At 40.7% G+C, this 26,522-nt stretch overlaps 1 protein-coding gene and 1 long non-coding RNA gene across 4 annotated transcripts in view; one reads left to right on the top strand and one right to left on the bottom strand.

The window, feature by feature from the left end:
• Sv2c (synaptic vesicle glycoprotein 2C) overlaps positions 1 to 26,522 on the top strand; it is a 240,181-nt gene that overhangs the window by 208,026 nt on the left and 5,633 nt on the right. For both annotated transcript variants that reach the window (XM_047554849.1, XM_047554850.1), the window contains exons 7-12: positions 3,544 to 3,654; positions 4,073 to 4,161; positions 7,407 to 7,571; positions 10,791 to 10,924; positions 12,434 to 12,637; positions 13,096 to 13,255. In XM_047554849.1, the coding sequence (XP_047410805.1) occupies positions 3,544 to 3,654; positions 4,073 to 4,161; positions 7,407 to 7,571; positions 10,791 to 10,924; positions 12,434 to 12,637; positions 13,096 to 13,255 (863 nt within the window). The remainder of the gene's footprint in view (positions 1 to 3,543; positions 3,655 to 4,072; positions 4,162 to 7,406; positions 7,572 to 10,790; positions 10,925 to 12,433; positions 12,638 to 13,095; positions 13,256 to 26,522) is intronic.
• The window catches only part of LOC124986486 (uncharacterized), a 31,309-nt gene continuing 5,431 nt past the window's right edge, over positions 645 to 26,522 (bottom strand). For both annotated transcript variants that reach the window (XR_007109010.1, XR_007109011.1), the window contains exons 2-3: positions 4,135 to 4,265; positions 645 to 2,826 (exon numbers count right to left, since the gene is read on the bottom strand). This is a non-coding gene — a long non-coding RNA (uncharacterized LOC124986486). The remainder of the gene's footprint in view (positions 2,827 to 4,134; positions 4,266 to 26,522) is intronic.

Genomic DNA, 26,522 nt, shown 5'->3' with positions numbered 1-26,522 from the left:
TGCCATGTACTTGCTTAGCATCTATTTTATTTTTTATTTCTTAAGGGTTTAAATTTTAATTATTTATGAAGTTAAAAATTATAACAATTCAGATTGTGCACATTTAGGCTTTACGAATCATTTGGTTTCTGTCTCAACTACTTAACTCTGCCACAGTAATACAACAGCAGCCATGGATGATGTGTAAATAGATGGGCGTGGTGGCGTCCTAATGAAACTTTATTTGTTCAGACAGGCAGAAGGGCTGGTTTGGTCCCTAAGATGCCAACCCTATCTATGCCTATCTGTAACTCCAGGGTTCTGTGGCTATTTAAATAACACCAACCTGAGAGATGGGTGAAGATAGAAAGATCCTATTTTGACTTATTCTGACTCCCAGGCTCAGTACCAGAGGAGGAGGCCCTTGGTTGAAAGGATCACCAACATATTCTCCTTGGCTTGCTGTCAGAGGAGATCCAGGTCTGTTGGGCCATCTCCTCTGCTCTGCCAGGCCACTGCTTTTGCCCCAGCCACCCACCTGAAATTTATTTCCACTTGCTGCTCAGCCAAGAAGTACAGAGCATCCTAAGGCAGGAGGACTGTAAGTTCCAGGACACTCCCACACCATGAAAAAGAAAAAAAAAAAAAAATCAGATTGTATGAGACACAGTGGCACTAAATACCCAGTAATACTTCTGGTCTCTAGGTTTCAGGACATTTTCCAGTGACATACAACCCCTCCAAAGGCAGACATTCACAGGAACCCCATAGTGTTTTCTCCAATATGTCAAGAATTATCCTTCCTAGTTCTGAGGCCCTAAGAAACCATTAAGAAACTTAGTAAAATTTCAAAGTTATTTACTAAAAGTTTTTTTTAAAATCCAGTAATAAATGAGAAAACAATTATATTAGAGTATCAAAGCAGTGTAAGTAAGCAAGAAACTACTCTCTGGGTTTTCTGACAACCAAGGCAAAAGACAGATTTAATAGATTGCATAAGAGTGCCTTTCTGTTTTTTTTTTTTTCATTAGTACATTATAATTGTACATAATAGTGGGAGTTGTTATTACATATTTGTTCACACACATAACATAATTTGGTCAATTTCCTTCCTTGATAGTTCCATTTTCCCTACCCTCACCCCTGGTAGATTACACAGTTTTTGATATAAAGTAAATGGCAATGCATTTGTTTTCAAAGAAAAGTCAACTTTAGTTCTAACTTGTGAAGAGTTTACAATAAATTCTATTATAAGGAATACTGAACAATGTAAGAGATGTTATCTTCAATACAACTTTTACATAAAGGCAAATATTTTACACGTGACCATTTTTTAAGTCAATAACTAATCAGAATTTGGTAAAGGAAGGTAATCTTGTGGGAAACCTGAGAAAAGTAATCCAAATATGTGGCTACAACTTGTTGTGGCTTGCTATGAACATAAGATATGAAACAATCAAGAAACTTATTTCTAAAATAGATCTCACTTTATTATACATCTATGCACATGAGCACAAAGATATATAAGATGTACCCCAATTTCACACTGTACTGACTTCGCATTGTTCTCAGGATAAAGACAGAAATCCTCAATGTTGACAAGGTTGACAAGGATGAGACCCTCCTATTTTTTGGGTCCTTTCGACAGATACCCTCATCTTTCAGTTCCTCAGGTTTGCCATTCAACCTCACATGCCTCAGGCTGTTCCCTCTGCACTATGTTCCCTCATATCTCCAAACGTTGTTTGCACGTTCTTCCTCCAGTTTATTCATTTGGAAAATATTATACTTCTCTGTCCACCTCAGTTCAACTTCTGGAGTCCGTGAAGCCTTCTTTCTAATTTTCAGGTCAAACTGGATGTTCTGAGCAGTATTTTTCTCATTCTAGACAGACCTCCACGTGAATGCTTTCACTCTTACGTGGTAATCGCTTGGAGGCTATGATGCTTCATGTCTGACCCCAGTAGCTGCCAGTGAATGCATGAATGATCAAAGGCTGATGACTGGAGAAGTGGAAGTCTCTCAAAAGAAAAATGTTGAATGATGAGAACATTCTTTGCCAGGCTCAGTGGTGTAAGCCTATAATCCCAGATACTTGGGAGACTAAAACAGAGGATGGTAAATTTGAAGCCAGCATCCGCAATTTTACAAGACCCTATCTCAAAACAAAAAGGGCTGGGGAGCTGGCTCAGGGGTAAAGCACCTCTGGGTTCATCCCTCAGTACTGATTTAAAAAAAAAAAGCTTGTGATATAAAAAAATAAAACAACCAGAATATTACAGAATAATGCCTACATGGATTATTTTGAACTGATTATATTTGAAATTCCATATTTAACCCAGAAATAGACACCTTTGTTCACAGAGCCAAAGAGAGACTACTACCTACCTGATCCAATTTGAAAGATGCTTAGGGTCCCCAAATCCTTTCTGTCAAAACCCAGCCTAGGTACCCGGATATGGAGGATGCCATCTGGGATGTTGGCAGGCTCCCCAGAAAAACCTGCTCGAACCCAGACCAGGGTAAAGGGTGCACATTTCTATGTCCTCTCAGGTGGGTCAAAACTCAGTCAGTGTAGATTAACAGGGGGAGGGGGGCCAGGGCCACAAAGGAGCTGTTCTTCCTTTTTTCCTCTTTTCAGGATTCATTCTCTTTGATGCAAACACTGCTTTACCTGTTTTGGTAGCTCTTTTTCTTAGCAAAAAGTGACTACCTTAAGTCATAGATGCAACTTTTCATGCTGAGCTTCTGCCATTTATTTCCCTTGAGAGACTGAGGAATCGGTGTTAATGCTCAGTCAATCATGGCCACCTGTGGGATTTGTCGGCAAGCCACTTCTTGGTTATGCTGTGGGAGAAGGAAGAAAGGGTCTTAGTGACACGCTGCCAATAAAAAGCTTTGATGGGAAAGGTTTAAGGAGTATGGATGGGGATCAAATGCATCAAATAGGTTGTGAAAAAATGTGTACAGTCACTTTAGGTCAACAAAAATAAACCTTACTGCCTAAGTTAATCTGAGTGTTTTATCTGCTTATGTTGTCTTCATGGTAATGATCAGAGAAGGGTATTTTGGTTTCATATTGTCCTGTTATTGCTTTCTCTTCCCCCATTTCTCTATAACATTCCCTGTCACTCATTTCTTGTTCCGTTCTCTTAGGTGCTGTTTGGATCTTACGCCAGTGGTCTCCTATTTGTATGGAGTAATTATTGAATATCGCTTACTTTTTATAGGAGTCAGGTTTTGCTCCTTTAAAAATATATTGTGAAACTAGGCACAGTGGCACGCACCTGTAATCCCAGTGGCTCAGGAGGCTGGGGCAGGAGGATCATGAGTTCAAAGCCAGCCTCAGCAAGAGCAAGACACTAAGCATCTCAGTGAGATCCTGTCTCTAAATAAAATACAGAATAAGGCTGGGGATGTGGCTCAGTGGTCGAGTGCCCCTGAGTTCAATCCCTGGTACCCCCACAAAAATGTTAATTTTTTAAAATATATATATATTGTGAGCCTAAACTCAGCAACTTCAGAGAAGAGAACTCAGCATTTTTGCTCTGTTGCTTTCTACAGGTAAACAAAATCAAAACCCCTAAACAAATAGATGAGTTGATTGAAATTGAGAGTGATACCGGAACATGGTACAGGAGGTGCTTTGTTCGGATCCGCACAGAACTGTACGGAGTAAGTACCCAGTTCTGCACTGACCTTCATGTCAACCTCTTATATTTGGGCATAGTCAGAAGAGGGGCTGGCTCTGCCTGTCCCATCAGTGGGTTTCTTCCTTTTTGTCTAGGACATCTAAATCCTGGGCTCGGACCAGGCAATTTGACCTCTTTTGGGTCAGCAGCTAGCCACTATGTCCTGTCCTGGGGTAGGAAGGTGTTAGGCAGTAACAGGCCGTTTTGCAGTTCGCTGGCCTCCAGGAAGCTGAGAAGTGAAAATTCTAGTATCTGGTTCCCTCTGGGCCCTAGGTATAGACCCTTTAAGTTGAAATGAATTCAGCCCAACAAAAACTCAGCTCTTTTATAATCCAATGGAAGGGGCAGGGGAGTGGGGTTGACTAACTGCATAAGAAAACTATTTCTCTAATATTTCACAGATTTGGTTGACTTTTATGAGATGTTTCAACTATCCCGTCAGGGAAAATACAATTAAGCTTACCATCGTTTGGTTCACCCTGTCCTTTGGGTAAGTGATATTTAAATTCTTGGTGAGTGAAATCATTAAATGTCACATTATAAGTCCCAGTCACACTGCTTTCTTTTCTTATTCAGTTCCATGTTATTAACCTGCTAAGGAAAAAAAAATTGTCATCTTAGATTTGCTGACAAGTATGGATTTTATAAACCAATTATTTTATTTATCTTGTCATAAACCTGGGCTGACAGAACCAATAGCATTTGGAAAATCTGATAAAACCCCGATGACTCACCGTGTGACTGTCCACTGTCCTCTGTGCTTCCATTCAGCCCCAGCCACTCAACCTCTCTGCTCCTCCTCAAATATGCCAGACTCAGGCCTTCACACCACCCTCCACCTGGAACATTCCCACCAGGCAGCTGCCCGCCACATATCTTCACCCCTCCAAGTCTTTCCTCAGACATCACCTTTTTGGTGATACTGTCCCTAAGCACCTCTTCCTTCCTTCCTTTCCCTTTCTCTCTTTCTTTTTAAATCATAGCCCCTCCATATTCTCTAATACCTTTTTGACTTTATTATTCCTTGTGGTACTTTCCAGCTTCCACTATACAGAAGGTTTCTTAATTCTATATGAGAAATAAGGCTCTGCCTTCCCCCTCTGGAAACTCCACAATGATGGGAGTTTTAAACTACCTTGTTCACTGATGTACATCCCAAAACATAATAGTAGCTCAATAAACCTTTGTTACCAAATGAATAAAAATGCCATCTATGTGTTCTAAGAGAAAAGGAGATAAAGAGGGAATGCATGGGATTTTATTTGCTAATAGTTGACATCTTCACTTTTGAATATGTATGTGTAACTCTATTGTTGCCTAGTTTGCTGTTGAAAAGGCAAACAGATGATACCTTACGCTGGCAGGCCAGTAGGATTTTGATGTCTGGTAAAGCCCAACATTTACTCTGCAAATTCCCTTTTAAAAGCCGTAAATTAAAACAAGCAAGTGGTCCAAGATGAGAGTTCTTTCCCAAGTGCTGGATAAGGTATAAGACAGAGAAAAGAGGACAGCAGGAAGACCAGGGTCATAGAAGCCCATTCAGCTGTGTGACTTGGTGAACTGTGTCGTTCAGTTCCTCGTTTTTAAGCTAAGGGTTTTTTAGGATATGTAAAGTAATTCTCACACAACTTCTAGAAAATCCATTAATCTTGGAAGGAAGGAGGGCTGAAATTAGTGTATCTTAGGTGCCTACTGTATGCTAAGCACTGGGATAGATACAGAGAAGACAAAGATAAGCCAAAGGAAAGTACTCCTTTCAAAGTGAAGGGTTACCTGAAAATCATTATCTGGTGTTTATTTTGTTAACTTACCCATTAATGACCACATTTCTTTACTGCTTTTATCCTAACAATGCTAGCATTTAGTGGACATTCAGAAAATGTTTGCTGAATACCTGAAAAATTAGCTGAGACTCCTTCCATTGATGATGACTGTTCAGGGTAGTGAGCTTCCCTCATGGTTGCCATTTTCAAGTTTCTGCCCTATGTTTGTGAACTAGAGAACAGTGGGAAGGCACTAAGTGTCCCTGAGTCATTTCTTATTCAGCAACCAGCCTCAAAACCTCATCATAACAGCTCATACTATTTTTTGAACACCCCTGGTGTGTTAGGTACTTTGCATTCCATTTACTCTGAGCAACCACCCAGGAGGGAAGGTGGATACTACTATCATTACCCAATTATAGGTGTGTTAATGGAGGTTTAGCTAACCAACACAAATTCACAAAGCTGGCAAGTGACAAGGCCAGGACTCAAACCTGTTCTGCCTGCAAAGGCTATAGTCGCAACCACTTCTTTCCTGTGCAGCTAAGCATCACTGGAGACAAACTGGAGTAATGGCTCCCAAGTTTGCCTGCTCATCAGAACAATAACATTTCACATCCAGAGTCTTTCAGTCATCAGGCCTGGCTGGGGCCAAGTCCATGGGCACTGACCCAGGGATCCCACTTTGAGAACTACTACATTAGAGCAGCTCAGTTTAATAGGAACATAATGTGAACCACATATGTCCTTTTAAATTTTGTGGTAAACACATAAACACATACACCAAAGAAAGTAAAAAAAAAAAAAAAAAAAAAAAAAAAAAACAGGTGAAATTATTTTTAATACTATATTTTATTCATCTCATTATGTCCAAAGTAGTATCATTTTTAACATAATATAAAAAGTATTAATTACTGATTTTATATTCTTTTTTCATGTCTTCAAAACCCTGTGATATTTTGTCTTTATAGCACATCTCAATTTGAACTAGTTCATTTCAACTGCCTAGTAGCTGCATGTGGGTAGTGGCCACTGGTCTGAACAGTACAAAAGCATGATGTAGCCGTTAGAATAATACATCAGAGGTCAAGAGGCAGAAATAACCTTCTTTTTCAGATAGTGATCTTAATGTCCCTTTCCACAGTCTTGAGTAACCTTAGGAAATGGGACTGTACCCAAAGCTAGCAGTATCACAATAATATAGGAATCAATAAAGAGTCTCCATTAGCAAAAGAGGTCATTTTGAAAAGGCTTTCATATATTTTGTGTCCCAGGAGTTTGTACCACCAGACTAGGAAATGGGGTTTCTCAGTAGAGTCCAGAATGATAAGAATGACACTGGGGTCAGGATGCCATATATCTTAGTCCATTTGTGCTGCTCTGACCAAATACCACAGAATGGGCAATTTATAAATAGTAGAAATTTATTTCTCACACAAAGTCCAAGATCAAGGTGCCCAGAGGTTGGTATCTAGAGAGTGCGTGGGCTCTGTTTCCAAGACAGCAGTTTGTTGCTGCATCCTTCAGCGGGGACAAACTGAGCGTCCTTACATTGTGGAAGAGACAGAAGGGGAAAAAGGAAGGGAGACAGTTCTTAACACTATCACACTGGGGTTTAAGATTCAATTTGGGGGAGTACACATTCCAACCAAAGCACCGCCTATACCACTTCAGGTATAGGATGGAATTTTTTTCTGTACAACTTTTCCCAAAGGAAGAGTGTGGGGATTACATACCTGGGGTTTTCCAGCTAACCCCTAACTACCTCACCAACCTGATTTTTGCAGATTACTCTTGGAAGAGAGGGGAGCACACCAATCACTGTCTGTTGATTCATTCAAATGCCATAGGGAGCCAGTCATAACTGGAAGAGCTTCCTGGGAACCATCACCACTCTGAAAATGTGGAGGAGGAACTCATTGCCTTGGGCCTGCCAACACTTTTACAAACTGCTGTTTCTTTGTCTTTGCAGGTACTATGGATTATCAGTTTGGTTCCCTGATGTCATTAAACATCTGCAGTCTGATGAATATGCATTGCTGACTAGAAATGTGCAAAGAGATAAATATGCAAATTTCAGTATTAACTTTACAATGGAAAATCAGATTCACACTGGAATGGAATACGACAATGGCAGGTCTAGAAACTTTGAAATAACTGGCTCTTCCCCAAAACCAATTTCTTATTAGTATTCACTGCACCAAAACCCATAGGGTTTTTTGTTTTGTTTTGTTTTTAGTTTGTACATGTAGTCATTTTCAGACTGAATTTGAATACTTCCAAATGGAAGATACATGTGTATCAGTTGCTTCACTTAAAACTACTTCTGAAACTGAGTTGCTTTACATTCCTAAAATATGGGATTGACCAGTATGAAAAGAAAATTTAGAGAGACCCTGAAGAGTAATGGAAATAAGGAAGGGAAAAAGCAATGGATAATAGGTTATTTAACTTGGGGAAGAAATCCGAAATGGAATGTGATGAGTCTCTCCTTCCTGAGAAAGGGAACCACTTTTCAGAATTCCTCCCTTCTTCAGTAAGCTGAATCAACAACTGAAGTTAAATTGTATCAATTTACTTGTTTTAATTAGAGAACAGAAATGATTCCCCCAAGTTAAGTGCTTTCAAAGTACGGAATATGTTAGCAAGGGATGCTACTGAGAATGGGATCTGAAACATCTCTTGATGTCAGGAGAGAGAAGCGGACAGGGAGATGGTTCTGGTTCATTACTTCAGAGAGAGAAAGGGATAGCCAAACGTACTTGTGTTCCTCTATGTGTTGTTTGAAAAAGTAATTGCTGGTGTGAGTTCCTGATAGCTTACATTAATCTTAGGAATCTCTCCCAATTTTAAAAAGAATAAAAGTGAAAATCTAAAATAATCAAAAAATGTTACCAATGAAAAAATTAGTTCAGAAAGATGAAATCTGTGGGACACTTGTGGCCTCTGTAATGGAAAGGAGAGGTACCAACTCAGAGGTCTTAATCTAATTTGCAGTCATTGAAGGACTTAATCTTAAAGTCATATTGATATGCTTCACTCTCCCACCTGAAATTCTGACTTGAATCTGCATTTGCATTTTGCAGAAACCTTAGCATCAAATGTTCTGTAATTCTAGGGTGGGATTTTTAAAAATATATTGTTACCATTAGAAATTTCTGAAATCTGTGACTGTCTCAGACAGTCATAATTTTAGTAATAATTGTTTTAGTTCTAAGATGGGCAAGGCAGAGTGGCACATGCCTTTAATCCCAACTACTCAGGAGACTGAGGCAAGAGAATTGCAATTTGGAGGCCAACCTGGGCAGTTTAGTGAGACACTGTCTCAAAATAAAGTAAAAAGGTATAGGAGGCATGGCCCAGTGGTAGAGCATTTGTCTAGCATGCATGAAGATCAAAAGTTCAAAGCCAGCCTCAGCAAAAGTGAGGCACTAAGCAACGCAGTGAGACCCTGTCTCTAAATAAAATACAAAATAGATATGGGGATGTGTCTTAGTGGTTGAGTGCCCCTGAGTTCAGTCCCTGGTACAAAAAAAAAAACCTTCCCTGTTCCACATTATACAATGGCAACTCTATTATGTACCGACATGAAGTTTCCCACAGGTAGACTGTAAAGAAACTAAGCAAAGTATAGCTAGTGCTTTATAGGCTGAATGCTACTGGAAGAGCCACAAGAAACTGACAGCAGTGGGTATGTCTAGTCAGAGGAGCCAAATGACATTGGGTGGAGTCTTTTTCCTTCTTCAGTCTTCTAAATGTTGTACATTGTGTGTTCTGTGTGTATATCACTCATTGAAAACCTAAAATTTCTTCCCCTTTCCAAATTCAGTCAATTTTTTTGTTTTTGCTGTTTGTTTTTTGGACACCAGGGATTTAACTCAGGGGCACTCCACCACTAAGCCACATCCCCGGCCCTATTTTTTGTATTTTTTATTTAGAGACAGGGTCTCACTGAGTTGCTTAGTACCTCACTTTTGCTGAGGCTGGCTTTGAACTCATGCTCCTCCTGCCTCAGCCTCCCCAGTCACTGGGATTACAGGTGTGCACCTGGCTCAGTCTACTTTTGAAAAATTGGTAACGTTTTTGAAATGTGTAATTTTCTAGCCTCCTTTAGTGCATATAGATTTTTTTCCCCTTTGGGTTCCTGAAGTACAGATTGAAAACAAGATTTTTTTTTAGGCTGCTTGGTCTGTGAGGCCACAGAACATTTTGAACTGACAAATGCCATCGTGCGTTACAGTGAGAATAATTTTGAAAGTACTCAGTTGTTAGTGAATTGCTTTCAAGTAAGCTCACCTTCCTAGAAGGGTTAGTCCCTTTCTGTCCCTAATAGGAGTGGTCTTAGTATAATAGCTCCTTCCCAGGTAATCAAGCGTTTTCCTCTCAGTGACTGGCTAAGGGTAGGTACATTCACAGTCTTAATAAAGAACCATGATACACTGATCACATTTATCTGTTGGCTGGGATTCCTTATTAATGCTGAATCATAGACTCTCCTAAGACCTTATGGTTATTAAGACTATTATCATCTTCACCACCTAGAATTCCCCATTACAGTGCTCAAAATGCATCTCAGCAGGTTTCAACATTTTACTAAATATAAACAGAACCTTCCCAATTCTATTTGGCTCAAGGAATATCTGTTGACCATGAGGAAGAAAATACTCCTAGAAATGAGTATGACCTATACACTTCCTGACCCAAAGGCAGTCATTCCTCATGTAAATGATACAGAACTTTCTGTCCTCTCTTTAAAATAATTGGAAGTCCCCACACGAGAATGAAGAGGCCTTGAATTGTGAACCCAGGAAACAGATTCTCACTGAAAGTTCAGGGGGCTGGAAGTGTAACTCAGTGGTAGAGCACTTGCCTAGCGGGTGTAAAACTCTGCCCCAAAATTAAGAGTAATAAAAATAAAAAATTCAGGTAGGAACAGATTTTCAAGTTAGAAACACTAACCCTAAATAGAAAATTTTCAAATAAAGGCATATATGAAGAAACAGGAATATAGAATTGAAAAATAAAGAAGTAATAGCCACAGGTAATCTTCAAACTCTCTACCTTCTATTGCATTCCCCAGGAAACTTCTTACTGACATTGCAAAAGGCTAAGTGAGCTTGAGTGTCATCACTTACCCTACCAGGAAATAACACTGAGCAATGAAACAGCCAAAGGCCAGGATGCTTGAGGGGAAAAATGGAAAAGCAAAGAGCTTAGAAAATCTAGAAGCCTATATTCTTATAATTAAGAAAGTCTATCATGGGGTATCACATCTCTAAACATGTTTGACTTAGCTTTAAACTCTAATGGATACAGGTCATTGACATGAATTTGTGTGTATTTGTGTGTTCAACAGATTCCTAGGGGTCAAGTTCAAATCTGTAACTTTCAAAGACTCAGTGTTTAAGTCCTGCACCTTTGAGGATGTGACTTCAGTCAACACCTACTTCAAGAATTGCACTTTTATTGATACTGTTTTTGACAACACAGGTATGTGTGCCAGTTAGCTCTGCCTCCAGCTGGGGCCTCTTTAAAAGGCCCAGCTGTTGGCAGAAATATGATAACCATGTGATGGTGTGGCTAGGGGTTTGTGTGGGAAGTGGAGATTAAAGTGTAAATGAATGAGTTCTCTGAGTCAGATTGAATCAAAGGTAAACTTGGGTTGTTTGTTTTTTTTGTTGTTGTTTTTTTTTTTTTTTTTTTTGTCAGATTTAATGTAAATAGGGCTTGCCCAAGTTCAAAGTTGACAAAAAAGAAAAAAAAAAAATAATAACCTTTGGTGAATAAGTTTAAAGCAAAGAATTAACCTGCAGAATCCTGGTTTCAAAATCTGGCGTTTGCTTTAAAGAGCATATAGTAACTCTATGGTAACAGATATGGACAACATGTAGCTATGCTCAAATATTATATTTTATCCCAATCAATATAATGAAGTATAAAAAAAAAAAAAAAAAGGAAGGGAAGCCAACACTGATTGAGCCTCTACTATGTGCTATTTCCAGGTCATCAGACATTCATTATCTCATTAGTTCTTTACAATAGTTGAGCTTTAGAAAAATTAGGTAATTTGTCCACAATCATAGAACTAATAACAAGTGATATTTAAAGATGGGTTTATCTGACTTTAAAGCCCATGTTCTCCCATGTACACACATTGATCCTATTAAATGAGTCCAGAATAACAGCCTGTCACTGTCAGGAGGATCAGCCCTGCCTTCTCCATGTTAAGACAGGAAAAGCTTTGCCAGGCTTCAAGTGAGAATGGGGTCAAAGTGTCTTTGTTCATTAAATAGAGCTGTCTGTCACTACCCTTTAACCCGTTCAATCTCAGAGGACCAGCTTTTTTAGGCAAATCTTGATTAGCAAATAAGATAATGATTTTGATTCTCAGAGGGCTTTTAGCAACACCTACCACCATCTGCAACTCTTCTTAGATTCAAGTTCAAGAAAACCTTCAGGAGCAGTGATTACTAAAAGCCTTCAAATGAGAATGACCCCTGTTCCTTAGGATTCATCCACGCAGACCTTAAATCATAGCCTCAAGGATCTTAGAAAATTCCCTCTCCTGTGTGCCTCTGAGTTCCATAAAATAGCAATAATAAGGTTGATCCATGCACATTTTATACAAATTGTTCTTATAATTATAGCATGGAGACTTAGTACTATAATGATGGTCTTTATGTAGCGTGATAATTAGAATTAAGTAATATTGTAAAGGAGTGAGCAAGTAATATAATTTGTAGTAGCCAACCATAGGAAATCCAAAGATAACTGACTCTTTAATTTATTCCTTTATTCAACAAAGGTATCCCTCATTTTGCTAGTTTGTAATGAGAGGTCCTGAATTAGAATCCATCCCTCTGGCCAGAAGAAGACACAAAAAGTCAAGTCAGCCCAGGTTCTGATTTTTTCTGAATTCTTCATAGGCTTTCTGATACTGGCCCATACCTATTGCTCATACCCGGTAAGAGCTTGATGAATTGTCTCTTGTTTCTACAGATTTTGAGCCATATAAATTCATTGACAGCGAATTCCAAAATTGCTCATTTTTTCACAACAAAACGGGCTGCCAAATTACCTTTGATGATGACTACAGTGCCTACTGGATTTATTTTGTCAACTTCCTGGGGACATTGGCAGTGTTGCCAGGGAATATCGTGTCTGCTCTCCTGATGGACAGAATCGGGCGCTTAACGATGCTAGGTGTGTGCTCTGTTTCATGTAAAAGAAAAGAGTGGCCCCTGCACTCTAGGGGAGCCTCCTTCCTACTGGGTACCCTGCCCCCTGGAGATTTACATCCTGTGAGGAAAAATTCCTTAGACTTTCATTAGTACTAAATTGTAGTGAAAATTATGTCTAATTACATTTCATTTGAGCAGTTTTCATGAGTTAACAGACTGAAGAACTAATTATGTGTAACTAATGTATATTTTTCCACTTAAGTAACTGAGTAATGGACGATGTAGATTTCATACTTAGTGCTTTCGGAAAGAAGGAAGATGAACTTTCATATGGGTGAGCACTTTTGTACTTGAGCTTTATGGAACCCAGTCTGCAGCTTCCCCAGGAATTTGTTTTCCTAAGAGTTCTCAAAGGCTCAAGGGTCCTTGATCCACTGAGATGAGAGGAAACACTCCCCCTTTTGTCTGTATTGTTGGCAGGTGGCTCTATGGTGCTCTCGGGGATCAGCTGCTTCTTCCTTTGGTTCGGCACCAGTGAATCCATGATGATAGGCATGCTATGTCTGTACAATGGATTGACCATCTCAGCCTGGAACTCTCTTGATGTGGTCACTGTGGAACTGTACCCCACAGACCGGAGGTATGTTGAAATGGCCTTTGGGATAGAGGTGCTCCAAGTCCCATGGGACCACTGTCAAAATCATAAAAACTAAGCTGAACTGCCACATCCCCAAGAAAGTAAAAATCCCCAAAGTATCATGCTCATAAAGTTATAGGTTCCACATGCCTCTTTTAAAAAGAAAATGTAGGGGAACACAGTTCCTAGCAGGAAGTAATAGGGCAGTGAAACCAGTGAAGAAATTTAATTGTGCCCATGACTTAATTTGTTGGCTAACAGTGTGAGGGAGCTGTAATGAAGTGGTGAGGATTAGAACTTAATAGCCTGTCTTGGCCCACATTTTGAGTAGCTAATCAGTCTTGCAAGGGTGATTGCCTTATATTTGCAGATGTCTGCATGAGCTCTGCATTAAGCAAGAGAAGTCTCTAGCGCATATCTCTTGACCTTCCTGGTCTATTGGAGGAAACCCTAACACATTCTTATTTAAAAAAAAAAAAAGAAAGAAAGAAAGAAAATAAGAAAAGAAAAGAAAAAATATTGCTGCTGGAGGAAAGTTACTCACCCAGTCCTAAAATGGAGACACAGAGACTGCACCTTAAAACAGAAAAAGGGCTAGAAGGTAGGGCTTTGGGGTAGAGCTTCAGCAGGTGGATAATTAAATTAAATGAAAACAATGGAATCCCTGTTTTGCCATTTGACATAAGCTAAGACAAATGCTTTTTGCTACCTTCTGTTTCATGGACAACTCTTACACTTTGTTGCCATGGAAGACCTTTGTGTTGGAATACAGTATACACCTTGAAATGAAGGAGGAGGGTTTTTACCCTCTGACCATTCTGAGACACTTAGGGTATTGATTTGCCATTGATCCCGGGTTCCTTCTTTGACTTCATTCCTTAGGCTTATTGATCACAATAAAATGCATCTTCTGCATGTCCATACTAATTTCTTTTCTTCCTCAGGAATATCTTCCTGAGCTTCCATAATTGCGACTGGCATTTCTGTAAGCATCTTCCTATAGAACATTCAAAACTAAGAACACTAAGAATATTGTGAAATATTTTAATTCAGACCCTCAGTGAACCCCCGAGTACATACCTGGGCTCTGAAAAAAACCAAGTACAGCGTCTTCTTCATTTATTCAACATGTTTGTTCTTTATCTTTTGTGAGCACCCTGGTGATAAAAGTGCAGCCAAAAACAAGAGTCTTCAGCTTTCACTGAGTTTTCTTTCAACCAACCTCTCCTTTTGGAAGTAGGGCCCACATAGATGTGGATTAAACTATTAATTTAAAATAAGCCCCTCCAGTCAGGTTTAGTGGTGCACACTTGTAATCCCAGTGACTCAGGAGACTGAGGCAAGAGGATTAAAAACACAAGGCCAGCCTCAGAAACTTACTGAGAGCCTGTCTCAAAATTAAAATAAAAAGAAATGTATAAATACATTCTACTGTCATGTACAACAAATTAGAACAAATTAAAAAAAAGATCTGGCAGTGTAGCTCAGTGGTAGCACACTTCTGGGTTCAATCCCCAGTACCAAATAAACAAACAAACCATGTTAAAGCAAAGCTATCAGAGAGCCTCTTTTTTTTATGCTATGAGTTTGATACTATTGTAAATTAAATCAGCTGCTTGTCCCTTTACCATATGATATAGAAGGATGAGTGTCATATGGGGTTAGAATTTGGCTTAAAAAAGAAAACTCGGGCTAGGAATGTGGCTCAGTGGTAGAGCTCTTGCCTAGCACGTGTGAGGCTCTGGTCTGGTGAGAGTTTGGTCCTCAGCAATAAATAAATAAAATAAAGGTATTGTGTCCATTTACAACTAAAATATATATGTAAAAAGAAAACTAGTTGGACATAGTGGTACACACCAGTAAGCCCAGTAAGCCCAGCTACTCAGGAGGCTGAGGCAAGAAGATCACAAGTTCAAGGTTAGCAACTTGGTGAGACCCTGTCTCAAAATAAAATGAAAAGGGTTGGGGAGGTAGCTCAGTGGTAGAACACCAGAAAAAGAAAAAGAAAAAAAAAAGAAAAAGAAAAAGAAAAGAAAGAAAGAAGAAAATAAAAACTCAGCAACTGGGTAAGTTCATCCTCTGAGAAATATGAACCTGCTATTATTCTGTGTCAGAAAGCTCAAACATCAAGTGAGGTAAAAGCGAAAGTTTCTGTTTGTATTAGCTCAGGTCCTCTGAAAAGCCAACATCAAGATGGGATTGAACATGCAAAGACTCGATAAGTCATTTGTGTTCTTTTCTCTCCACGGTTTAAGGACAAGTAAAGATGAGTTATAATATGGTGTGGTCAGGGTTATGATGAGGGATGGACATGGCGCTCTGAAAGCATTGGTGCATCAGAGCGGGTTTCTTAGAAGTAACGTCTAAGCTGAGGCCTGGAGAAGAGTGAGTGACAGCCAGGCCAAGGAATGGAAAGAACATTGCAGCTAGAGCAAATACCACCTGCAAAGCTCAGCAAAGGAAAAGTCAACCAAGTTAGACAAGAAAACAGGTCATGAAGGTGCTTGAACATTGCATTATGTGAGGATGGGGAACCCTTGAGGTGTTTCAGGGAGAAAAACAAGATAAGATTAGAGAGCTCACTCTGTGACCAGAAAGGAGGTGGGACATCTCTGTAGGACACCGAAGGTGGTAATGTGGACTCCAAAAATGAAAATGGGAAAGGAGAGAAGGCAGCATTCAACATGTTCATGGAAGTTTAAGGATAAAAACGACAAAACTTGGTGTTTGATTAGATGTTGGAGTGAGGAAAAGAGGTTGTCAAAGAGGATTCCCTTTCTGCTTGTACAGTTGAGAGGATGGTCGTGGCTATGTTGAGACAGGGCCATAGAAGAAGCAGCAGGTTCATGCTGGCGTCAGAAAAATGCTGAGTTCCATTTGGGACATGTTGAATTTTCATTTCGACATGGAGCTGTCCAATATGCACTTGAATATTTATGTTGGATCCCAGAAAGATGCCTGGGGATAGAGTCCATTCACTAATTCACTCGATATGTTTATGGAATGCATACTGTGTGCCAGATACCATTCTAGTCATCAGTCAGACACAGCAGTGAACACACAGAGAGCCTGGTCTTGATGGAGCCTACATTCTAGTTTGGGGAAGACAGTCAATACAATTAGGTAAATGAAGTAGATATGAGTGTATTAAGTGGTGCTGAGTGCTAAAGGGAAAAATAAAGCTACATAGAAAATGCTAAGGTAAGGAGAGTTGTAATTGCGAATAGGATAGCTGAGGGAGATGTAGACCCTGTGAAGGTGACATTTGAGCAGAGACCCAGGCAGATACTTTGGAAGACAGCTTTCACAGTAAACACAAGAGCAAGTGCAAAGACTCTGAGGTGGGAGTAGAAGTGACCAGTTGCCAGGTTGGAGCAGAATGAGCAAGATAGAAGGTAAGAGTGATGGGAACAGAGTGGACACTCAGGTCTTCATGATGAGTGAAATAAAATCTGTTGCAGGATTTGGGGCAGAGGAATGACCTGATCTGACTTGTAGTTAAAAGGAGAACTGGCTTTCTAGGGCTGGGCATGGTGGTGCTCATCTGTAATAACAGCTATTCAGGAGGCTGAAATAGAAGGTTCACAAGTTCAAGACCAGGCTGGACAACTTAGTGTGACACAGTCTCAAAATAAAATAAAAAGAACTGGGGGTAGAACTCAGTGGTAGAATACTCCTGGGTTCAATCCTTAGTACTTCAATAAATTAATTAATTAATTAATTAAACTTTAGGGGATCTGAGGTGAATTCAGGGAGTCTAGTTGGGAGGTCACTGCAACAACTGTGGCAAGAGATAATGGGGCCTCTGGAGGCAGCGAGAAGTGATTAGATTCTAAACATATGTCAAAGACCAACAAGCGTTGCTGAAAGATCTAATGCAAGATGTGAGGGGGAGAGGTATGCAAGATGACTTCAGGGTTTTTGAGCTGAGCAACTGAAAAGCTGGGATGCCACTCCTGAAATGGGAAAGGCCGCAGGAGGAAGTTGAGCGGAATCGGGATCTCAGCTCTGTTCGTATTAAGTTTGAGATGCTATTGAATATCTTAGTGGAGATGCTAAGTAGGCCGTGGGATACAGAAAGCAGAGTTCAGGGAGAAATCTAGATGGGAAATAAAACAAAAAAATGTGAACCCTTTCAGCATATAGATGTAATTTACAGTATGATGGTGGATGAGGCCATAAAATGAGAGTGAGGTAGAAAAAAGGAAGTTCTGAAGACTCAGCTGAGACACTAGGAAATCGAGAGGCCAAGGAGTCAAGGAGAAACCAGCTAAAGAGATTGAGAAGCAGCAGTGAGTGAGATGAAAAGAAAATCAAGGTGTTAGGTCTGGGAAATCAAGGGAAGAAAGTAGTTCAGGAGGCGAGAGTAATCAGATGTGATAGATGCTACCAATGAATCAACCATAGTCACACCTGTAATCTCAGCTACCTCGGAGGCTGAGGCAAGAGGATCACAAGTTCAGGGCCAGCCTGGGCAATTTAGTGAGACTCTGTCTCAAAATTTTAAAAATCAAATAAGAGGAGGTGGGGCTATAGCCCAGCACTTACCTAGTATGTGCAATATTCAATCTCTAGTACTGAGAAAAGAAAGGAAAGAAAAGGGAAAAAGAAGGAAGAGGAAGAGGAGGAGAAGGAGAAGGAGGAGGAGGAAGAGAAAGAGGAGAAGAAGGAGGAGAAGAAAAGATAAGGGTAGGGAGTTTAATACTAGCAATGGAGTTTAAGACAGAAACTAAATCACTGGTACTATTGTAGAGATAGGTGCCTGCTCACAGGCATCAAAGCAAAGGCCCTGGGCCATAATTCCCATTCAAGGTGACAGCTCATCCTGACACAGGCCCAGTTTTGATGCTGAGTTACCCAGCCTTTCCCCTGCCTTGCAGCTCAGTTGCTTCTGAGCCAGGCTGGTTGAATTTCCAGTCAGTGAAAATGGCCTTGCTATAAAGATAGAAGGAGCATAGGGACTATCAAGCAATATATGCATATCATGTTTGGAGACAGTCAGTTCTGCACTCTTATGTCATGATTGTCCTGGAAACTGGGTTGGTGACAAGATGGCAGATCAAGCAGTAGGTTTGAGGTTCCTGGGAGAGTTCAATTCAAAAGGAACAGAAAACAAAGACTCGCATAAGATTAATATGTCCAAGAAGGCAAGAGTTTGAGTCCAGGGGTGAATCCTCAAGGTAAGAAGATTCAGAATGACCACAGATCTAGACTAAGAAAGGACAGGCACCAGGGTTACAATACCTGGTTAGGAGAAAAAGTTTCAATGGGCTAGAAACTCAGGTTGGGTAAGTAAAGGACAAAAGACCCGCCTGTAAGCAAGTGATCAAAATAATAAGATGTTATGATCTGAGGGGAAGCTGTGCAAGTTCGTTTTCTATAAACTGTAGGCTTCCAACAGTTGGGCAGTAAAAGCTTATTATAGTTTATAACTTTCTTCAGACTGACTTGCCCAGGGTCAGAACTGGCCTCAGATTGAGGCAAGATGTTAATACTAACTGCAGTAGAAGTTGTGGAAGAAGCGAGTGACGGTCACTGCACTCTCCCTGGCCGGCCACCTCCATCTCAATGCCATCTTCTTTCCAGCTCCACCGTAACAATGGGGGACTCTGACCAATGCCAGAGCATCAGCCACCATGACTGAGACTTAGTAGTCATGCGCCTACCTTTCCCTCAGACTCTTAATTCTCAGGCCTGGCTTTGAAGAAACAAGGAATACTTTTGGTTCTGCAGGGATAAGTGACAGGAAGGGACAAGGGAAGGAAGATTCACTTGGTTGGATGGTTGCAGTCAGGTGTTTGTCTTTTATCGTGAGACTAGACAGACAAGATTGCTTTGAGGGAAGAAATGAAGAGCAAGGCAAAATGGTGGACCTTTGAAATTGAGAGCATTATTGAATATTCAAGGCACTGTCTGATATTTTGACAATTTCAACTTTGGCCCTAGAGATATTAGTCCCTTCCTTGTGTCAAAAATGAACAGGGAGCCTGAATATGTGATATAGATAATGGGCGACTGATAATGTGAGATTCTTCTAATAGTAAAAATAAATATGACAAGCTCCCAAGAGAAATGGATTTTCCAACTTGCCAGAAATCTGAAAGGAAGCCCAGCCATCTAACACATTGGTTCAGGGGAGCTTCTTTTTCCCATCATTTTTCCACCCCCAGGTCCTAACACCAAGAAATTGCTTTTAACCCACTTTGCAAAAAGTTTTGGGAGATGTCAATAGGAGACACATTCCATGATTGGGATTAAGTCAGGATTGGTCAAAGTTCCCTCTGACCACTAATATCCTAACTGGGGAAAAAAACTGTTAAAATTTCCCTCCTGTCTTAAAATCTGAAGATTGAGTAAAAAATAATGTAATGATATGTTTAACTGGATTTTTCCACTATTTTCTGTCCCTGTTCCTTCACCTTCCCTCTTTCTTTTCTTGGTCAAAATTTTAAACTTTTCACAAGTCATAACCTGTAACCCACATAGTATAGACTTTGTGTTCTGGTCACTGAAGTTCAAGGTTTGGCCAGTGTCCTGCATCCAGGCAGTGACTTTTGCTGCCACCGTGTGGCCATGTGGAACCGCCCTGCTCACACTTCCTGTGTCCCCAGAGCCCAGTGGCCATTTTAACCATTCCTCCTTGAAGCTCAGGGCAAGGAGTCACACACCTTGTGAGTTACACAGCCAGGCTCTCTGAACAGCCTCAGCTCTGCGCAGACTCCCACAGCCAACAGGTCTGTCTCAACAGTATTTGTTCTTCCAGCAGCATGTTCCTGCCTTACTCTGGTCAATGACCTCCTTCCTTCACCCTTAAGCATGCACAGTTCAGACATGACCGCAGAAAGAATTTAAAAGTAAAACTCTTGATTGTTCACACCTGCTATTCCCTGCTAGTCCCGGGCAGCTGCTGCTGTCACCCAGCACTGTGGGATTGTTCTCTATATTGATGAGCTAAAATCAAAACATCTGCCCAGAATTAACCAGGCTAAGCCCCTCCTCTCAGGACTGTTCTTGTTTGGATAGAGAGGGTCTCCTGACTCCTCCACCATGGCCAATCTATAATCCTGACTCTCACTAACCAGCTGTGTGTCCTCAGGGTACCACTCAGAACAACTATGCCTCAGTAGTTTGAGATGTAAAATGAGGAGATTGAAATAAATGGCATCTTAGGTCCTTTCTACCTCTGGAATTGTCCTCCTCTTTTACATCACTTAGTGATCCACAATGACAATTTCATTCTTTCTTGAATATGTTCTCCATCTGTGGTCATTAAAAAAAAAGAAAAAAACTCACTCATTTTTTGGAGATTTGGACAGGAAGGAATCTTTCAACTATCCTTCCTGTTTTAGTCAGCTTTTTCGTTACTGTGTCTAAATGACTCAACCAGCACGACTGTAAAGGAGGAAGGGTTTATCTGAGTGCTCATGGTTTCAGAGGTCTTAGTCCATAGGCAGCCAGCTCCATTCCTTGGGGCTCGAGGTGAGGCAGAACATCATGGTGGAAGAGTATGGCAAAGGGAACCAGCTCACATGGTGATCAGAGAGAGAGAGAGAGACTCCACTCTCCAGATAAAAAAATATATACCCCAAAGCCACGCCCCAATTCCATTCTCCTCCAACCACACCCTACCACTTCAGTTAATCCCACCAGGGATTAATTCACTGATTGGGTTAAGACTCTTACAAACCAATCATTTCTCCTCTGAACCTTCCTGCCTTGTCTCACATGTGAGCTTTTGGGGGACACCTCACATCCAAACCATGTTGAAATTGTCAAAATATCACACAGTGCCTTGAATATTCAATAACGCTCTCAATTTCAAAGGTCCACCATTTTGCCTTACTCTTCATTTCTTCCCTCAAAGCAACCTATATTCCCTATATTCCCTATATCAACCTATATTCCCTCCACATCATCATACCCTGCTTCATTTTCCTGTGTATACCATAACATCACATATCTTTATATTTTATGCATATAAAATATATATGCGATATAGGTTTCTGTTTTATTATATATTCACATTTTATTTTTCTTGATATGCACTATCATTATATTATATATGTTTGCGCTTTAACCATTCAGCAAATGTCAGATTCTTTGATTCTTTTTAACTCCTGCAGTTAGAAGTGGAGGAGGATGAGGGGGTGGGGACAGATGCCCTCTCTGCCTCGCTGCCAGGTGAGTATAGCATATCCCAGGCATATGACAATGGGAGCAAATCCTGTCAGATGCAAAAACAGGCACCACAACAGTCATACAGACTATTCTTGAGCTCCAGGAAAGTCTACCTCTCTGTCCTTGAGTACCGAATTAGCCCTTGCATGAAAGGACCATGGACATAAGACATAGTGACAGCAGGACCAGCAGACTTGTGGGCCATCAGGCAAGAGTCCTCCTTTAGCGTGGGGTACAGGGCATATGGTTCTAGAACCTGGAGTCTGTACCAAGAGTACTGTGTCACTGAGTGGAGGTTGCTGAGCTCAGGGGATTGATGTTATGTCTGTTATGCTAAGGGAAGAGCATTCTCTCCAAACAACTGCATGTCCTGAAAATCACATCACCAATGAAAATCTTCTCAATGTTCATTAATGACCTTCTCCTACCAATTTCTAAAATGATATTCAAAGTGCAAAGGAATCATCTCCATCCTATTCGTTCCTGATTCATGTGCTTTATATTCTGTGGGTACACACTGGAAACAATTGTTATCTTATATCGTTTATACCAAAGTCCTTTTAAAGCAAATAACCACCAAGACCATATGCCATAGAATGTGTTGTATGCTTACTTTTTTACTATCTGTCACCCACAAGAATGTTAGCTTCCTTCAGGCAGGACTTCGTCTTTCTCACATGCTGCCATAACACCAGGTGAATAAATGAAATATACTTTTTAAAATTCAGTTGGTGATGGACTTTAGTTTTCCTTCCTAAATAGGATCTAGCTTCCCCACTTCCAAAGTAAGCAACTTAGGCCAGTTGTGAGGGAGTTCTTGTCTCTAGTTTTTGCTCTGCTGCCCCATGTGTCCCTCTTCCCCTTCTGCCATCATGGCCTGTGACCTCCTGATCCTTCAGCTCTCAGGTCCTCCTTCTCATACAGCATTGTCTCTTCTCCCTCCACTCCATCAACAGGGTGGAAGAAAGAGCACTGTTCTAGGAGTCAGGACACCTGAATTCAGGTGCAGGCCTTCCCAGAAGACAGCTGGAAAATTTGGAGACGTTTTCTGGGCCTCACTTTCCTCATGTGTGAAATGAAGGCTGAGCCAGGCACTGTGCTGGGTATTTTAGAAAATCTCATTTAACTTTATTCAGTCTTCATTCTCACACTACGAGTATTCTTACCCCATTTTCAGGTGAGGAAAGTGAGTTCCAGAAAATGGAGGTAGCTTGTCTAGAATCACTTAGCCTCAAACCCAGATGTCTGACTCAGTTCTGCTACTCTCAGTGCAGACCTATCTACCTGCCCTCCCAGGGGTGAAGGTCTGGTTTGTTCTTAAGAAGCTCACCTGGTATGTTCATGGACCTTGGCCTCAGATGAACTCTAAGTTGCTGCCCTGTGTTCAGTCATTCTATCTTTATTTACCCTGTCTATCATTATTACCCTGGCCCAGGCTGGCACTTCCTAGTCATGTTTATCAGATAAATGATAAGACACAAAGGCTCCCATTATTAACCTGTCTGTGAATATTTTATTTCAATGGCAACAAGCAATAGGAAACCCCTTGATGGTGTGGGGAATGGAAGGTAGGTGGAGGATGCTTTGGGGCCCAGGAATTCTCTCAGTCCATAACTAATAGGGGATTCCTTCTCCACCTGAATGTAAGGACAGCCTGATTACAGGGGTATAAAATGGCATCTGGTCCTTATTTAGGGATCCTGCCTACTTGAGTCTCAAGAAATTTCTTAGGGGCTGGGGAGATAGCTCAGTTGGTACAGTGCTTGTCTTGCAAGTACAGGGCCCTGGGTTCAATCCCCAGCACCGCAAAAAAAAAAAAAAAAAAAAAAAAAAGGAAATTTCTTAGTTCAGCCTTTTATTTAGCAAGTATCACAGGCATCCCTGTGACAGTCCTGAGACAGGGTTGTGCTGAGTGACTACAAAGATGACCCAGCCAACCTTCAAACATGACATAGACCTGCACAAGGCTGACTCCAGATAAGAAGATGCTCAGGTTTGAAACAGACCAACCTGGAGGTCAGAGAGAGTGGAGACAGTGGCAAGGAGGAAAGTAAATTGAGACAACCAAGTGAGAGCTAGGAAAGAAGGAGATGACTCAGGTTAGGTGAGAAACTGACAGTCTTTGGAGAAAATGAATTAAGCAGAGTGAACAAGAAATCTTCACAAGAGCAGGAGCAGCGAGGGAGAATAGGAGGGAGAGGAAGACTTTGGGTGGGATCATTCTCTGTCTGGACACAGCACCTCCTGTGACCTCAGTCTCCTCCACCCCACATTGTAAACACTTTTCTCTGGCTACCGTTATACTGCCTGATATGCCCTAGCAAATTCATCCACACGAAGTCAGTCATAGATGTGAGAGTGTTCAGTGTTCATTACAGTACTATTACCCCAAATCTGGACACTTCCACAATAATCAATGATATAACTACAGAAATAATAGTTATATGCTAATAAAACATTGGAACACAAACAACATGGGACAAACAGTTGTGTGAAAGATTGAAAAAAGGCAAAAAGCAAGGTTATATAAAACCTCTGGTTCGTGATGATTTATATGATTGAAAGCCTGCTAAAAGGAATTCGGACATGAAAACTATTTGTCGGATAGGTAGAGTGGATGTTTTGCTTTTGTAATTTCTCTTAGTACGTAACAGTAAACCAAAATCAATTTTAAATTGCAGACATCTCTGGGAAGATACCCTTAAATCACTTGGAACTTCTAAACCATACTAATGCCTAGTGTCTCAGTAGAGCAATAAAGCTAGAATCTCTGTGGGAGTAGCCCTGGTCTTTGTGATGGCCACATCATAAAAGCTTCCCAGGAGAGCCTAACTCCCTCAAGCTTAAGTGCCACCAGGTGAGGGTGTGGTTATACATGTCTGTGCACCTTTGTTCAATCAAATTGCCATCCTAACCCTAGATTGAAAACAGCTGCATGAGAAGTACGAGACTGTTTGGAGAGGTGGGCCATCTTACACTCACGAAGCCTTAGGGAGTGTCTAAGGCAGACCTGAGTGAGTACCATGAGATAAATTAGGGAGATGGCAGAGTGTTGTGACAGTCAGAGACACCCTGTCCACAAGCCATCCTTCACCAAGCAAGCTCCTACTATAACTTTCTGACAAATCATAGTCTCACCATCCCCTTTGAGAAGACTTCCCTCAACTGTGCCCACCCCCAGTCTGAAATCACCCCCCAACCCACTTGCTTCCATGATATGCTGTATCATTGCACGAAGTATGTGTTGTTGTGATCTCATCTGTCTTAGTACAAATGGGGGCTTTGTCTTTTAATTTGAGGATCACTGGAGTCTAGTGCAGTGCTTGCCACATAATACTTAACAAACGATTATAAAATGAATAAATGCACAGGAGAATTTGTAAATTGGGAGTATGTTCAAGACAAATTTACTTATTCGCAAATATTTAAGGAGCATCGAGTGCTGTTAGCATTATAGTTCAATAACCAGATGGGGTTCAGTGTTAAAAGTTAACCTGGGCACCTTGCCTTCATTTGTAGTATTGTTTCTGTAAGATAAATGAATTCATTCTGTTTCAAACAACCAATTTCCAGATGAATCTTTAGATCACAATGTGTATTTAATGTAAGGGCTGTTCATACTTTCCACAATGCTCCACGCTGGGTTCTTTTATAACTTCTGCCAATGACTTGGCTACATTACCCAGAAAAAGCTCCTTTCCAAAAGTTTAGACTAAAAAAGATGCTTACATTTTATACTTTTATAAGTAAATTATATGAGCAGAGTATGAATCTCTATCAGTTCAGGGTGTTTCAAAATGTAGCATTTAGTTTAGTTTTGTTTTGTTTCCCCTAATAACTTCATCAGTTGGTTGGGCAGATATTCAGCCAATATTTAAACAATGGTGAATACCCTCGTGCCAGGCACCACCCTAAGTACCACCATTTTTCAGCATCCCTTCCTTCTTCCCAGGAACCTAAAATATACGAAGACCCACGTATGGTTCTGCACTAATGTCAGGAAAAAAAAAAAAAATGCTCAGGACAACCAGGCTTTCCTCACGCTGTCCAGAATGGAGCCAGTTTCCTTTTTACAGCCTCCCTTAAAACATAGAGCAATACAAATAATCTAGAACCTGCTAAATTGTGAATTCTCCAATGAGGAAGCCACTGGCCAACCTCAATGAGAGGATACTCTGGTGGCCACATCCCCCATGAACTGAGTCAAAGTGCTGCAGCAAACTAGCTCCACACTCCAGCAAATGCATGTCAAAGAGAAGGAGTTCCTGGTGCAGGAAGAGAGTGCCTCGGTGGAATGGGGAACGGGGCTGCTTCAGTGACAATGAAGTTCTGTTTACATTTTAGAAACTTAAAACCTGTGATGTGGTGAGGGCACACCAGTAATCCCAGCTACCCAGCTACTCCCTGAGGCTGAGGCAGGATGATCACGAGTTCCAGCACAGCCTGGGCAATTTAAAAGATTAACGAAGTAGATTGCACAATAATTATAATTGAGAACAAAGGATTCTGGCTGGAGAGATAAGGAGCAAGGGATGGAGCATATAGAAAGATAATGAATCTTTCCGTTCTTCTTTGTTGGTGCCTGCTGGTTAAGAGAAGGCAGGAAAACATCTGTAGTCTAAAAAAAAGACTGCAGGAGCTCACCCTGTTGCTGAGAAGTCAGCAAGTGGGGGTTCTGTAAGCTCTGAACTCCCCAGCCTCACAGGACTTCATAAGCACAAGGTGACTTGGACTTTCCATGTCTGCAGAAGTAATACCCTCGCTTTAATTAAAAACAGGGAGTAAATGAACTAAAAGCTTCTTACTGTAGTAAAAACAGATAACCAAGGGAGAGTCACTTTGTGACTGATTTTTCTAATACAGCTGTGCCTTGAATGCATTGAAAAATCACACCCTCTAGCTGCAAATATTTGAAGGAATAATTTACTTATCCAAGGAAAGGGCAGGCACATTTTTTTGAATGCTGACCCTAATTTAAGGAGGCAGTGTGCTTTGCATGCACACCAGGTTTTCCTCTGAAGTATTGGCTCTGCTTAGGAAATGAAAATGGAGATTCTTAGGAAATAAGATTTGATCCTCTTTTAAGAAACCT

Source organism: Sciurus carolinensis, chromosome 6 (assembly GCF_902686445.1).
Source record: "Sciurus carolinensis chromosome 6, mSciCar1.2, whole genome shotgun sequence".
NCBI classification, from domain to species: domain Eukaryota; kingdom Metazoa; phylum Chordata; class Mammalia; order Rodentia; family Sciuridae; genus Sciurus; species Sciurus carolinensis.
This window is presented reverse-complemented; position numbering and strand designations above follow the sequence as displayed.